Source organism: Pecten maximus, chromosome 12 (assembly GCF_902652985.1).
Source record: "Pecten maximus chromosome 12, xPecMax1.1, whole genome shotgun sequence".
In the NCBI taxonomy this organism is placed as follows: Eukaryota; Metazoa; Mollusca; class Bivalvia; order Pectinida; family Pectinidae; genus Pecten; species Pecten maximus.
In genome coordinates, this window is record NC_047026.1 from 34,524,871 (window position 1) to 34,542,486 (window position 17,616).

At 32.4% G+C, this 17,616-nt stretch overlaps 2 protein-coding genes across 4 annotated transcripts in view; one reads left to right on the plus strand and one right to left on the minus strand.

Moving 5' to 3' along the window:
• Positions 1-2,655, minus strand: part of LOC117338745 (ectonucleoside triphosphate diphosphohydrolase 2-like) — an 82,472-nt gene extending 79,817 nt beyond the window's left edge. Inside the window, exon 1 of one of the 2 annotated variants that reach the window (XM_033900054.1) lies at positions 2,574-2,655. Coding sequence is in view for 1 of the 2 variants with exons in the window: in XM_033900056.1 (XP_033755947.1) it covers positions 2,574-2,577 (4 nt within the window). In the remaining variant the exon portion in view is untranslated. The remainder of the gene's footprint in view (positions 1-2,573) is intronic. The other variant, XM_033900056.1, reaches the window with a different exon arrangement.
• Positions 2,656-2,794: 139 nt separating this feature from the next.
• The window catches only part of LOC117338743 (AT-rich interactive domain-containing protein 5B-like), a 30,657-nt gene continuing 15,835 nt past the window's right edge, over positions 2,795-17,616 (plus strand). For both annotated transcript variants that reach the window (XM_033900050.1, XM_033900051.1), the window contains exons 1-2: positions 2,795-2,964; positions 3,168-3,422. In XM_033900050.1, coding sequence (XP_033755941.1) covers positions 2,944-2,964; positions 3,168-3,422 — 276 coding nt within the window. In that variant the 5' untranslated portion in view covers positions 2,795-2,943. The remainder of the gene's footprint in view (positions 2,965-3,167; positions 3,423-17,616) is intronic.

Here is a 17,616-nt window from a genome sequence, read left to right on the forward strand (position 1 = left end):
GGCTTAAAGCAGGAATAGAAACTACAATTTTTAAAGACTCTGGTATGTCTCGGCCAGGGGACAGAACCGAAAGCCTTCCTCACAGGGGCGAACGCTCAACTAAAGGCCAAAACTGAGGCATTGTCAAGGGAGACATTAGGAAGAAGAAAGTTGTTCAGAAAGAAGAGAAAAGATAAAATCCCAAATTTAGTCGCCTCTTACGATCATGCAATGGGGGCAGCAGGTACAATTCTTACGCCCTACCTGCAGGGTAGACGATATGAAAAGTATCGTGATACTTGGGTCACGATACGATAAGTATATATATTGATATATCATGTCTCATTTCCCTTGCATCATGTTTTTGTTTTCTGTGTGCAAGAAAAAATAGAAATATTGTTTTCATTCTGTTATTGTTTCCCAAAATTGAAGTAGGAAAATCATATAATGTGTGGTTTGTTTTTGTTTGAGCTACAGATGACTTCAGCAGGGTGTTTCAACATAATTAATACTTGTTGTGGTTAGAAATTCTTCTCTGAAAGGATTAAGGTATCAACATTTTTTTTTTATTTCAATGGGCTTCACTTGGCAGCAACAATATCTCCTGCACATGAAAATATACGCTCGCTAGGTACGGATGTGATACGAGAGTGATAGCGTCTAGCAAACTTAGAAAGTCAGGGATACAAATGTGCATTTTCCTTCCACCATAATCAAAGATTTTGGTCACTTTTAAAAGGCATGGAACTAAAAATACTGCCAACGCTAGGCCATGCATGCCACTGGTGGGGAAACATCAGCCATGTTTGTCCTTAATAATAGACGTACGATATTGGATAAAACTTTTATAGATTTTTTTTAAGGTATCGCAATACCAGTAGCGAACTCGGCGATGCATCGGAGCTCAGGTCATGATGTCATTCATGCACCAGTGAATCGTTACACTCTTCAAAGGATGATTGTATTTAATTTCATCCTAATACACCCATGAAAATGAACACTGTAAAAATAAATCCTGGTTCAAGAGTAAATATATATTATACTTTCTGCCTCCATAGACAAAGTAGATTCAAACTAGCAACCTCACATGTAGCTACCACTAGACTAAAGAGCCATTAGCACCAGTCTATATCCATATTGTAAAGTGGGGCAGGTTTTAATTGTGTATAATATATACAAAGTGACACAGTTACCTTATTCTATCTTCGCGATGTGGGGATTTCCCTTTAACTTGGTTGGTAAAGTTTCAGACTGCCAACCCGAGGGTCACAGATTTCATCTCCATGCAGTGGAGTCATAATATTCACTTTTTTATTTTTACTTTTTTACAAGTAGTGCCGGTAAAACATGCTGAGTTCACCCCGAACACACATCAACCCCGGTTCTATCTCCAACAAAGCCTCCCATTCTCCTATAGCTTGTACTTGAAGTGGTCAACAGCACCAAACATAACAGAAAAGCAAGTTGTGTGCCTGATATAGAACCTGCCACCCTCTGCCTACTGGTCTGCCGGTCCACCGACTAAGCTAAAGGAAAATTCCTCCAGGTACGAAGCGACTTTATCACCATGTACACTTTTACAATTCAAACATGCACCATATACAGTATATACATGTACTCAGTCTTTAGCTACATGTGTAAAAGTTGAGAGTATACAGTCACCTTACTACTCAGACTAGAGGGAATTTCCCTTTAGCCTAGTGGTAGGATGTTTACCTTGAGAGCGAAACATCTCTAGTTTGAGCCCAGCACAGGCAGAATATTTTTCATTATTCCTTCCTATTACAGATTTGTTGCCATAACCACCCCAAGTGAAAGCTTTAGCAGATTGAGAGGCTTCCATGGAGTTGTAGCGAGACTGGACTGGGTTGATCATTGGTGACCAGGCAGCTCAATTGGTAGAGCATCTGACTTGTGTTCGGCTGTTTCATTTTCTCCTCTCCTGTGACAGAGCTATTAACCTGGGTTGTGGTTGTCTTCGGAGGCGAAGACTTTGTGAAGTAGGGAGTAGTTTAAAAGTAGCAAGTATAAGGTCACCTTACTAGCTCAGACAAGCGAGAATTTCCCTTTAGCCTAGTGGAAGGATGTTTGCCTTGAGAGCGAGAGGTCCCTTATTTTTTTTAAGTTCGAGCCTGGCACGGGCAGAGTATTTTTCATTACACATGTAGTGTCATTATGTACCTGATATTTGTCTGCTTATTTCTTTTACTATAATGACTGCCTAATACAACATCATCTTGAGGATATCAATTCGTTCTACATAAACTATACATTTAGCTATAGGCCTTTAAGTTTACATAAAATTAAACCAGCAAAACAAATAATTACATTGATCATGTATTGAATGTTTTGTTGGTGGTTACACGAGATATAGTCACTGAATCATATTTATCAATGATAGTGTTGCTACTGTTTAGTATGAAAGTACAATGTCAAACACTGTGACAAAGTGAAACTAGACTTATGACCTGTCCTATCTCTGATGTCGTCCGCCTCAGACCACACCGAGTACAGCCATCAATTATTGACAACTTGGTCAGCGAATATGGTCTCATACTTAGTCGTGTAACTGAAACTTTGATTAAAAAGCTTACCCATATCTTCAGTCGTACAGACATGTGACTATTTTCTTCCGAGCGTATCAGTGACTTCCGTCAACAACCCGGGCCGCCATGGCTGATGAATTTTGGCATCATGGGATAGCTAAATCTGTTACAAATCGCGCCTGAAATATACATCAAATTCATTTTAAAACAATATTGTAAAATTTGTTTATGTATTTAAGATGTTAGAAACAAAAATCATTTGATTTCGTGTGACGTGCTTAATATTTGGAATAAATTATGATAATGAGGATACACACTCAACACTCGTGACGTCACGTAATTAGGTCCTAAATATAAAGTATTGTTGGTGTTCTGCATGCCGAGATCATCGCGATGAAAACCGATCTTTTATAGGATTATGGAGTCCCAAAAGGTCCAGGTAAATATACAATTTTATTTATAAATATATTTTCTATGAATTTTTATTCAAAAGCGTTGAAATAACGACTGAAATACGTGTAGAAACTAGGATGTTATTTATTGAACAAGTGACCTACTATGAGAAGGGAAGGGGAAAATTTATCAGCGATTTACACACATACCGATATATCTGATTTTCATTCTAATTGCTTTTCTTTTCAGTTTGTCGGGGCGTCCTGTGGAAAACATGGACCATACACATTTTACAAGGCGTTCAAATATTTTAGAGACAACAAATTTAGAATTTTAACACTTGGAGAATTTTTCTTTCTGAAGATATTGAAAGAGGGCCCCATTTGTATAGGGGAACTTCAGTTGTTGTGGGAAAATAGTCAGGAACACCAGATTCTTGCCAGCGTCCGACTGTATTATCTACCAGAGCACACTCCAGCAGGAAGAGAAAATTGCCATGGAGAGGTATATTATTTTTGTTCTTAAATTCTTACATTATTTGCCTGCCCAGATTGAAATAAATATTTTGAATGGAGTATGTGTGAATGGATATTTCTTTCCACTTGAGTGGTTTTACATAGAACTTGACAGGCTTACATTGTGGCGAGTTATTGAGTGTCACTTCCATTAAAATTTAGTCATGTTTTGTTCATTTCTTTTCCAGCTATTGACTATATGCACACATATTATGTTGGATCACCAGTACAACTCAAAATATTGATTTGTACACAAATTATTGAATAATTAAGATATTTTTGTTAATGATAAAAAATATCAATCAGTGTTTTACAGTATATTGTTTGTTAAAATATGGCATAAGAAATATATTTTAGTTACATGGCTTTATACTGAGAGGGGAAACATCAAATGAATTTTTTAGCACTTGTAGATTATCACTCTGGTGTGTGTGTGGGGCCCCCCACAGGAGAATCAATAAAGACGCATATCGCCTTGAAGGCAGTTCTGTGATAAACAGATGTAAAAACCTCATGCTGTTGTTATTCATGTTATTAGTGGACAAGCCATCCATGGGGCTCCTGAATGGCGTGAAAGTATGTGTGTGGTGACCAGCCACACACACTTTTGAATGTGTAATCGTCTATTTGTCCAGCGAGTTAGAAAGAATTTTTGTCTAGCGAGTTAGAAAAAATTTATTACGTACCCCATTATCTTTAGGACTTTTTAAATATCCCAACAATACCAAATATTACAACTTTATGATTTTTGATCAAAGAATATGTGACGTAATACTTTTTTTAACATTACAATTTAATTTCTTATTTGATATTTATTCATTTCAAATTTCAAATAAGTTTGGAGCCAGGCAGATTTGGGATGAAACAATGTTCAAGCTAGGTCAACACAGCAATCCTGTAAAGCAGTAATATTATAATGTTGACTCAAGAACAGGTCTTCCATAGGGGCCATTATTGGGGGTTTTAAATTAGATAAATTAAATAACTATCCTTTCAATTTAGGTATGGATATGTTTAAGGGATGTTATTATTATGATATAAATAGGTACACATATATATTCTTTTACCCCCTAAAAATGAATATTAAAATTAGATAACATTTTAATTTCTCTGAAATTAGATAATTATTGTTAGCTTTCATTAGTTTTCATTTTTATTGAATAATAGATATTTCCCTATAGCAAACTTATTATGCTTTATAATTCTTAACAGGAAATTTATGTATTCCATTACGAGAAATATGAAGCAGGTTCTATACACACTTGACTGATAATCTTTGTGTAAGGCTATGCCTGAGATACCTTGTATACATCCAAGATAACACTATTTACCTAGGATTAGCTCGGAATATGTAATCAGTAACAATTTTGGTGACTAACATTGTTTCCACTCTAGATTTTTGTTTCTGTATGACTTCAAATATCACTGCTGTACAAAGAAATGGGAAATACTTAAAACCCATCATCCAGTAAAATCTGGGCTGATTACTAGACAAAGTGAAGGCTTGTTGGCAACAATTAGGCTTCACTGTCATATTGCAGATCTGGTTTATTTCAGCAAAGCTCTAGATAATTTATGAAGCCATATTGAATTTACATAATTTCATTGATTCTACAGTCGACTAGTTGAAACAGCTTGAGGTTGCTCTCAATGTCAGTACATTTTAATTTTTAAAAGTCACTATAATATGTGTATAATACATGTTTTTACTTTATACATTCTACACATATTCATGTTAACATGTATACATGTAATTGTATAAAAACTTCATTGTCGTAAATATGTCGGTACATTTTAATTTTTAAAAGTCACTATAATATGTGTATAATACATGTTTTTACTTTATACATTCTACACATATTCATGTTAACATGTATACATGTAATTGTATAAAAACTTCATTGTCGTAAATTATAAGCACTTTGAGGATCTGTTTATTTAAAACCACTTATATAGAGTTATACACCTGGAAAATATGTGCTCTGTAACCGAATGTAAATTTGAAGATCATTTTCTATATTGTTTAATTGATAAACTACAAAGCATTTTTATGCCCAGTCAATATTGATCTTGCATAACATTATTGACAAATTTGCAGTACAGTAGCATTCATGAATTTTAAGACACAATATACCAGGATACTTGTAAAAATATTGTGGAAAAAACATTGAACAGGAAATAACCTTTTTATAAAGGTTGGATATAATCTGATTTACTGTAAGTTTATAATCTAACATGCTATTACATGCCAGTTAAATATTTGTCAGGGTTGGTAGCTAAAAAATAGGGCAAGCCCAGTAACATGATATCACCGAGATGTTTCCATATGCCTGATGGCTTAGGTGTGTCTATTTTTAGACAGGACCTATATGAGAAAATTTTTATGAATATCAGTGGTACAAGTGTCAGATCGTATTTTTTTCTTGTATTTATTTGTAAAAGATAACATCTTGTAGAAGCATTCATTGTGAAAAGTAAACTTAAAATATAAATTCATTAAATATTGTTTATTATTAGGTATACTATAAATCACAAAATTGATTATTGTCACTGTTTCATAAATGAGCTTGTGACAAGCTCATAAGGTCTGAGGTAATCTGCGTAGTACTGGTACTCCTTTAAAATACTGTAAATAGAGCATGACCTTGTGTGTATATCAATACATACAACTATTGGTAATTCTGTTTATAGCAATTTCTACAATATCAAAACATATTTTCATTGTATACAATAACAAATGCCAGTGTTGTTTAAAAGTACTGCATTGTGAATTTAAGATTCCACAGCTGTACAAAATATTAAATGTCCTTAAATCATAAATCATTAGATTTATAAATGTGTTTAATGTGGTAAGATTTGAATTGTAAAAAACACAAATAATGTTGAGAGTATTTAAGTATTTGATATGCTATGACATTGTTCTAAATTGTTAAATATCTAGATCAATTGTAATGATTTCCGAAGCATAAAAGCATTCACAAAGATTATGATCAGCAGACAATGGAAACAATTTCTGTAGTGGTTCTTCTATGTGGTATTTTAAAGATCGTCTTTAATTGGTGTAGAGGCAGTCAACACTTCAATAGACCAGTATTCATACCCAGATCAGGTTTTCAAAAGGAATGTTTAAAGGAATAATAGCCTAATTCAGAACAGGAACCAAGACTATTCCCTGTTTTTACCTCATTTTCTCTGTTTACATTTGGAATCCACACATCACTTGAGTCAATCTGAGGACATTTTGTATTAATTTTCTCCCTGTAGGCAATGTGTTCTAAAAAAATAACTTGCAAAAAAAATCAATTTTATGTTGAAAACGTAAATGTTGATAACTTTTCAAATCAATTGGGTCAAAAAAAGTTTTCATATAATACATTTAATTTTTCATTATGAATTGCATTATATATTGGATAGGACAAAGAAATTGATAACACATAAATAAATACATAGATTTTTAATATTTTATGCAAAGTCTAAAAGAATTTCTTTAAGGAGCAGTTATATATGAAGACAGTATATACTACAAACTAATTTTCTCATACTATGTCATGCCTGAATGATCTTAACTGACATTTTGTAATTATCCTCCAGGTATAATCGTCCTCCTTGGGATAAACATTTTCTATAAAGCCACCTTGGCTTACTGGTTATCTGTGTATGAAACACTATTGATGTTGTGTATTGTCAGTGTAGGATCCTTTTGGTGCTTATGGGATAAGAATTTAGTTATAATGATGGAAGTGTAGACCTCTTTCAAAGTTTACAATTGACCTTTAACAAAACAGATAATTTGTACATGTTTATACTGTATAAATTTTACTTGTTTCTAGTGTCATTTTAAACAGGGGAAAAAAATGTATATTTTCTTGTATTCAACACACAGTTAAAAATGACTGAAGTTTGTTTTACATTTGAAAGTGTTTATCAATTCAGATTAGAAGGGGATAGAACTGTTAATAGTATAAACAGTTGGTAATTAGATTTTTATTCAATTTGCAGGATATGCTGGGTTAGGTTTAGGCTTATTGACAAATGTGTGCTCTGACAAGCTGGCACCCTTTGGCCTTTTTCCAGAATAGGGGCCTCCCATGGGAGAAGGTAGATATTTGTTTAAAAAAAATAGCATTTTGTATGAAATTACCTTAACTTTATTTCTTATTTTTAGGTTTTATTTTTTTTCTTAGATTTTGTTTAATATATACTTCAACTTAATCTTGTAGGTTGATAATGAAGAAACTTTTTTTTTTAAAGAAATCATTTTGATCAAGTTTAACTCTTAAGAAATGAAAAACATCTTATTTAAACATTGATAAGGCTTGATAATGATTAAAAATGTAATTTATATGTTCAAAATTAAAATAATTAATTCATTGTTCCTTAATTTGTTTTTATGAGAAACATAAAGGGATTGGTTTTAATTTATCAGTAAAGATATTGTAAATATGTCTAAAACTGCAATAGATTTCCTGAATGGATTGTACATGTCACAGGGCTGACACAGATGTTATTTCATTACACACATACCCATTGAACTGACTTCTCCACACACACTGGCATTTATACAGCCTCAACAGCTATGTACACTGTATCCCCAGCTTGTCAGGTTACGTGTCTTAATTAATAGAAAAAATCCATACTTTTGAAAGATTCCCGGAGAATGCTCTAGTTAATTATTTAATTATGCATACCAGATGTACTTTTATTGAAAATATTTAATTGAAAACTGATGGCAGAAATGACGGTTATTGATGAAATAGGACAACTTTTTTCTAACATTGATTGGTAGGTTAAGCTGACAAGGCTTTGTTAGAAAGGAGCAACATACAAGCGAGCAAGTGTTTACACACATAGAGCACAGCTGACTACAGGGGTTATATAGATCTGAGTGAAGTAGCTGTGGACATGATTACCATAAACTATAAATACACATGTACTTAAGTAGTAAGTCCACCTTATTATACAGGAAACCAAAATATTTCTCTTTGGAGAAAAACAAATTTCCGATTCAGTTTTAAATCCATATTAATGAATATCATTAATTTTTTATTATTTACATTTCTGTGATATTACTTGCTTTCAATAACAAAAAATTAAGGGAATATTGATCAGAAAATAAACAATTCATAAATAATTCATCATTGGTTCACAACATATTTACATGTGTTATGCGGCTAAGCTGTGACAGCGATCCATATTTAACCATACATAAGAAGGATATTGAGTCTAAAGATAAAAAGAAATCTGCAAATCTTTTGGGTTGCATTTTAAAAAGTCTGCAAAATAGATATATTTTAAATGTATTTAAAGTAAACCTCATTTATTCAACTTGTATACATAGCACAAGAAATGAGTGTTGGATCCAACAAAATGCTTTTCAAATTAAGATATCAGAGAAAATAAATTGCTAATGAATATATATATATCATATTAGCCTATTGGTGCATACATGTGTGCTTGTATTGCTATATGTTATCTAAAGACAATTTCTGCTATTGTTAATTGCAGCTTAATTAGTTTCATTTTTGGTCATTCAAAATCTACATGATCTCACATTCAGAATAACCACAAGATAAACCAACAGAAAAAGAGAGATTTATTCAAACACTTTGTTGTGACATCGTAAATAAAAACTGAATGTATTCACACAATGATAAAATAACTTGTGCAGTTAGAGAAATGAAATAAATATTTTAATTAACTGTGTATAGAATGACAAATCAATATTGAATAGTATCATGAATATTCCCATTCATGACATCCATGCTGAGTTTTTTGTACCCAGAGGTGCGATGATGGCATGCCTAGGCTTACCAACAGAGAGTTCTGGTAATGAAGACAATTAAATTAGTGGTCATGATGTGTAACAAGGATGGTGTGTATGTAAAGACACGTTGTATCTGTTTCTGTAGTTTGAGGTTATTGCACTTTAATATGTAAGTGCTTACATTATGCTATATGTGTATACATTTTTTAAGCAAAAAAAAGCAGTACTGAATGGTATGGTAATCACATCAATATTTTATGCACGAGCACATGAAAAAGATCAATGGGCCTTAAAAGCTTTTACCCCTGAAATCCAATATTGCCAATCATTTGACAATTGCTGGCTGAGTTCATTATCAGAAATTGGGGTAGGACTAGGAAGGAAAATTTCTAAATTAGAATGCTGAAATAAATAATTTTCCCCCAGAACTCATGAACCAACTGACATTGTTTTCTGTCAATCCAGTTTATATTGTGAATAGTCAGGGACTTTAGTTTTATTGATGTGATGTACATGTCCAATAAATTATATTAAAACATTTGTTTTTTTTCTGCAAAATTTTTTAAGTACAATAATACTTATGCATTTTAGCTGTATCAAACATTATTTCGTTTTGAATATTTCAAAAAGTCTCCTGGTAATGATGTTGAAGCCCGATTTACTTCCTATCTCATATCTGTGTGTACATGTAGTGTCGGTGATCTGGCATGGATTAAAGCTAGGCTTAGATCTGAAAGCTCAGCCATAGACACAGAAAACATTGGCCTGATTGCCCAGGGCTAGTATTCACCTTTCCTGACCAGTAGATTAATTACATATGTCCCCATCCTCTTCTGCATTACTAATACTTAACACTAAAAGGTTAGTTATTGTAACATTTGAAATCTAAAAATGATCTTAACATAAGCCAACAGATTTTAACTATAGCTATAGGATTTACTACAACTGTTGTAAAAAGGGCTGTCTATTGTATAATCTTTGAAAATCAGCCTACAGGCGAGTACTTGTAGATGAAATATGAAATTAGATGTGCCTTTGCTATGATTTGACCTGAAATGTGATATATATATATATAAATATACCACATTGTGATTATTCTCTATTTAATTGAATTTATGTGAATGAAATGAGAAAATTGTGCTCTAGCTGGATGGAAACAGTGTAATGTGCATGTTATTGCCCTTTAATTTGGTAAGGTTATTTATTTCTTTTAATGCACATCATCATACATGAACATATAACTTAAAATGTTGCACATTTTTATTTTATTTTTCCAGAACATTGGTAATATGTAATTCTTCATGAATGTTTTGTGAATATTGATTCAGTGACAACTTATGAAAGTAATGCAACCCTTGGCGCTGAATGGTTATAAATCTAGAGACATTTAATCATTGTCACTTATTGGTCATGAAACCAATGAAAGTGGCCGATATGTTAGGCAAACAAACTGATATAAGCTAAATTGTGACTAACCTAAGTAAAGAAAATTTATCTGATTATGGAATAAATCTGATATAAACAAAAAATTAAATTGTGGTACATCTGCATCATCACAGTGAATTGTAATTGCGTATACAATAATGCATTGTATTGTTACTATCATTAATCAATATTTATGCAAAAAATAGTCTAAAAATATTTCACTGAACAAATGAGAGAGCCAGTTAGAATTTCTTGATTCTAAACATGTGAGATGACCACTACACCTTGACAGGTAAAACCTACACAGTGACCAGGTAAGGTGAGTATTCAAAAGAAGTGTCCAGTTTTAGACTTAGCCAGACCACTGGGTGATGTTATAGAGGGAATATGGAAATGAGGTTCGGTCACTCACTCGGATTATATTACAAATGGCTTAATAATGACACCAACCGCCTTGAGTCTAGGCTTTTATTTACAATTATTAAACCAAGCATTAGCTTGGATTCACCAACCTAAAAATTCAGTCAAATCATGTCTTTTAATTTTAGAATACACATTTTATGTAGCAACTTGAAAACAAAATTACCTATGTTTATTTTTGAATTTCTGCTGATAAAAATAACTACACACATTTAGATTGAGTTTATAAATAATAAATGATAGTTATGTGTTATTTTGGAAAGATAGTAAAGTGTTCAATTTGTTATTAAATCTGATTTAACTAAACCCCTACTTGACTGCTCTTTTCCTTTAACTCTCTTACTACTGTCAGAAACCATCTTCAATGCTGGAAGTATATTTTGTACATTTGTAGATCTAGTCTTGTTGGCCATTTGTTATGTTACTGAATGTATTTTAAAAGTCCACCTGATCATTCTAATGCGTCCATTACAGTCTTACCGCTATCTCATCTTTCTGGTACCTACTTGGTCAAAATATTTAAACAATTTATGACTCATTCACTTTTCACAAAAGGTCAAAAGTATTGGTACACATAAACTAGGAAACAATTTGAATTTAAATTGGAACTTGAATAAAGAAAATTAAATATAATCTGTGTAAGGTTGTGTGTGTGTGTTAACCAAGCATTTTGGCATCTCTATATAAATAGTTACTCCATTTGTAACCAAACCAACAGACATATAAAAGAATGTTGGCTTTTTCAGTTCTATGGCTCTATATTATTTTAGATTTAATAAAATACTTATTCTTTTAAAAATGAATTAAGTTTTTGAAATAAAAGGAAGTTTGGTAAGTGTATCGTATCCAATAATATCAAATCTGAATAACCATATTTCATCTGATCTTTATGTATGCCAGAAAAATGTGTCTAAATAATGGACCCTCCACTAATTACCTAAGGTTACTTTACTAGAGGTAAGTGGTATATATTAATAACATTGTATTGAATAACAACAACCATATAACAGTGATCAATAAACAGTTTATTTCAATGAGTCCACTTCAACTGTATTGCCAAAAACAATTAGTCCCACAATGTTAAATGTAACTACATTGTATTTTCAGAAATTCTGCTAGTCCCATCAAATTTCTATGAGTACAGGACTTGGAACTTCGATATCTATCACTGAGCTAAATATCTTTTAATAATTCCTCAAAGATTTGACTCTAATGTCATGATGTGTTTGCTTGGGTACACCAGGTAATATTATCTTGTTTCATCATGACTTAGATAAGTGTACACTTGTAAAAATATTATCATCGGTTTGGATACCTGGTGGTTAACTCTGTGATCATTGGAGCACAATGCCTACCTCAATTTGACTCAACACAATCTATTTAAATGTATAGCAAACATGCTCTATAAATATTTCATACACTTAACAATATCACCATCAGGTTTCATTTCGACAGAATTGATTTATGTCTTCAAGTTTAAAGGAATCAACATTTTAAAGAATTTTGTTTCTGCATGTTATGCGATTGTTAGCTGCTTATAAGTCATACATAAATATGTTTAGATAAATGAAATTAAAGAAAAGAATTCCAAGGATAGAATTTCCTTAGGCATGCTCTTTTGGACCAATAAATATGACATGTAATATAATTACTGGTTAAATTTGACATAAATACATTGATTATATTTGCTTATTTTAACACCAGCACATTTTAAAATTCCTTTTAAAGAAGATAAATTTTCTTTAATTGGACCCCATTGCCACAAAAAATCAATAATTAATCCTGTAAATATTTCCAGTCATTAAGATAATTTTCAAATTTGTTTTCTTTATTATCTACTTGTCAAATAAGAAACTCAAAATATAAAGCACATGTTGCTAAGTTATGATTGTGCTAATATCACGAAGCACCAATTCAGAATGCTTCTTGTGCTTATCTGTTTAAAATTTGATAATATATAAAATTTGAGCACACAAAAATATGGTTTACAGCATATATATTGTGCTAATGTCATGAAGCACCAATTTTATAATATATAAAATTTGAGCACACAAAAATATGGTTTACAGTACATCTTGTATATGTTTTTGAGCATTGCATAACATTATTTTTTCTTAAATGGTAGTAATGTTGGTAGTTGAACAAAGGATCTAGACTTCAACTGGAGGGAATTTAAATAATTTTCCATTTTTTCATAATTGATAGTAGCGAGACATACAGCATATAAATGATACTGTGTTGAATTTAATTATGGCTCATCTCAGAAATATATATCTCGTGATCAATGTTATTTAGTATCATGTCAGGTGGAACTTGCCAATGGCGACTTGTATGAAATATTCCTGTGTACATAAAATATATGTATTAGTTTTACTACAAGAATTGTGTACACTTTAGCTGTGTTACCTGAACCGTAAACGTGTATATGTTTATACAATATTTCATGCTGATTTACATATACTCAAGCATCTAGTATGATCAATTGAAGACCAATGCAAATTATATACATATAACTGGTAATAGCTTTAGATATATCTAAATGATACCCTTAAAAAACCACATCATGCCTGCTACCGAACACACAACGACATGCATTACATTGCATTGAAGTTAATCAGGAGATAAAAAACGAGCCATTTAATTACACTAACAAGTAAAATTTGATTAGAATGAAAATAATCCACTTCCTCACGTAATTTGGCCGAATGGAAATCAATTTTATAAATGAATGAGGTCCGCCAGTTCAGCCAGTTTGTAATATGTATTGTGGGGCTTATTGCTTTGGCCTGGAAATCGATACATCAATAGCATTGGAGCCTGTGATTCAAAGCTTGGATCAGGGCTCCCAAAGGGACACTGTCTTATATCAAAATGCCCTTACCTTATTTTACTGGAGCCTGTGATTAAAGGCTTGGATCAGGGCTCCCAAAGGGACACTGTCTTATATATATATAAAAATGCCCTTACCTTATTTTACTGGAGCCTGTGATTAAAGGCTTGGATCAGGGCTCCCAAAGGGACACTGTCTTATATAAAAATGCCCTTACCTTATTTTACTGGAGCCTGTGATTAAAGGCTTGGATCAGGGCTCCCAAAGGGACACTGTCTTATATAAAAATGCCCTTACCTTATTTTACTGGAGCCTGTGATTAAAGGCTTGGATCAGGGCTCCCAAAGGGACACTGTCTTATATATATATAAAAATGCCCTTACCTTATTTTACTGAAGCCTGTGATTAAAGGCTCAGATCAGGGCTCCCAAAGGGGCACTGTCTTATATCATGATTGGATCAGGGCTCACAAAAGGACACTCTAAAATAATTCTTCAGTATGAAAATATCCTCACCCCAATTCATATGAGGGAATCTGCAAGATTTTACCTTATTGTGTCGGTTAAGACAGATTTTAATGATTTTTATCAATTTAGGCAGGTTTTACCCAGTTGTTTCAGTTTTTAAATGTGTCAATTTAAACAATGTTTTACCATATAGTGTGTTGTCAGTTTAAGCAGGTCATTTTTTGTTCACTCAACATAGAAAATTGAGTTGAAGTAATATAAATACATCTAATTAGAAATGATACCAGGATTTAGTTATAGGTGTTATGGTGGTGGTACTTGATTAGGATGAAAGCTGCATACATGTGTATGCTATACTGTAGTGACTCTGTTACACATCAGGGAAACTGATACCTCTGTGATCATCAGGATCAGGCCATCTTGTCTTGCAGCTGATGTTTCCAACCAAAGGTTTAAATTACTGAATGAAATTAAAAGTTTATAAGATCTTTTTGTTTCTTCATTTGTAAATTTGTTTTACTGGATATTTTCAGCATAACAAATCAAAGCTATAAATGCAACTGATTGAGTTTGAAATACGATATGCTAAACAAATAAGGTTATTTGCATGATCAACCATAATGTACTTTGTTTCATGTAAAAACATCAAATGGCATTTGAAGCTAATTAGTTTCGGATCAGACATTTTTTTTCAGTATAGTATTTTTAACATTAGAGCTATCCTGTTCCTCACAAAATGGTTAATGGAGGGAAATAGCCTTGTGTTGGGTATATTATTAAATTGATAACGAAATGTGTGTATAGATGAAAATAGGTGGATGTTATCAATAGGCGATATGAAAAGCCTTACTGCTTACGTTAATGAATACTCTGTAGGAGAAAGGCATAATGCCCTATTGATTTGACTGTGTGCTTACATGTCGATAAAGTGACTCTATGATTATTGATTGGGACAGATGTATCTACAGTATCGTGCATACAATTGTTTTGTTTATTAGAAATTTAAAAAAAATGATTCATATTTAAGTAAAACACTACGGTACAACACTTTTAATAAATGCATTCAAAATGCAATACCTTTCAGATGAAATGTTTTGGCTGAAATATTCATCACTGTCTACCAAGGGTACATAAGGTATTAAAATGAGGTTTAGAACAAATATCTGTTCACAATTCTCATAAATAACTCTGAGTATATATCATATCAAGACAAGTTTATTATTCACTATGTTCTCACTGAGAATTTCCTGAACTGATTTATTGTTTGAAATGTGAATCTAGTGAATATTTTTATTGCACAGTCCATTTATATGTAGGTTGTAGAATAGTTTTATGAACTGGCATTTGTAAGCTTCCAACACTGGCCATTCTTTATTAGTAAATTACTGGTGAGCACGCACTCAATACATGTATAGGCCATAATTGTATCATTATTGGTGAATTAGACAGTTTACAGTGTGTGAAACAGATGTCCTTCAATTTCGAAGTCAATAGAAATATTACAATGAAGCGCAAATACAAATTTTGTACACAAATATAAATCAGTCTTCGTAAACAAAATTTTAGCTTTCAGATTTTGTTGTTATTTTTTGTACTGACATTCATAATTCATCATGTTTTTGTTTCTATTATCTCCTTAAATTTTTATTCATTCCTTTGTTTTAAAAAAAAATAATGAGTATCGAAACTGGAAACATATACTACAATTTGTGTTATAAACAATGGGTTATAGATACTAGCAGTAAGGACCATGTGTATGTTGTAATGATGGATGTACACACGCATGCATGCAAGATACAGCGTCTGTATTAGTAATACTATGATCTGTAAATAATACACAGCTAACGTTATGAATTCATGATCAGTGGACCTTGCTATATATTGTACTAGGTAGTCCGCATCATATTACATTACTGCTACTTCTAATTCAGGGTATCATTATGGGAGTATTCTGGTTTACATATTTGATATTATCAACACCTCAGAGACTTATGTATGTGTGCACATTACTGTATGATAGTATTGGCTCTACCATAGGGGCTCAACATGTACTGATGGTATATATGTACATATCTTTATATTTCTAGATAAGTGATAGGAATCTTTACATTTTGTAACTTATTAAATGAAGACTTTTATCTCCAAGGAGTTACAACTAGGTATATTCTGATGAAAGGTGACAGTCAGTTTAACGGTTGATCATACAACAATCAGTCAGTCATTCAGTCAGCCAGTCATATGTCAGCATATATCTTGCCATAAGTCAGTCATACATCAAACTTATACATCAGTCGTATGCCGACCATACGTCAGTCATATTTCAGACATGTTTCTTGTCATATATGTCAGTCATACGTCAGCCATACATTATTTCATGTATGTCAGTCATACGTCAGCCATACATTATTTCATATATGTCAGTCATACGTCAGCCATACATTATTTCATATATGTCAGTCATATGTCAGCCATACATTATTTCGTACGTCAGCTAAACATATGTTGGCCATACATTCTGTCATATGTTTGGCCGTACATTCTGTCATACAGTCAGCCATACATTCTGTAATATGTCGGTCATACATCAGTAAAATTTCAGCCATACATTCTGTCATATGTCGGCCATACATTCTGTCATATGTCAGCCATACATTCTGTCATATGTCAGCCATACATTCTGTCATATGCCAGCTATACATCAGTAATATCAGTCAATTACATCAGTCATATGTAAATCATAAGACAGTCATGCATCAGTCATACAGTTTGTCACACATCCATTCCACATATAGCCTATTAGTCAGACCTGTTTTTCATACATTAATTCAATCTGTGTTTTATGTAATCACTGAACCAATCTTAAGTTATAGATACACCTGATTCTCCAACAATTTATCATGATTGAGAAGTGAATATTACTTAATTAACTAACGAATATTATGTTTTATTTATTAGTGTAATTGTGTGGGACTTGGTACATATCAATTTGTTGACTCACATTTCCAAGTGCCCTAATGTGCCTGCTATATCTATATATCAATCTTAGGACTTATATGTTGTATATTTCATATTTACGATCTTTGTCAGGATGTAGGAAGCTATCTGTGCAATTGCAGGTTATTTGTATGATAACGGGATGTAATTCTAAAAACATGAATGTGTATATTGGCTGATATGATGTTTAGATCACTGAGGAACAATCATACTTCTGTTCGTTTCTTGCATTCGTATGAGATTGATTGTATTTTGAATAACACATGCTACATGAGCGAGACTT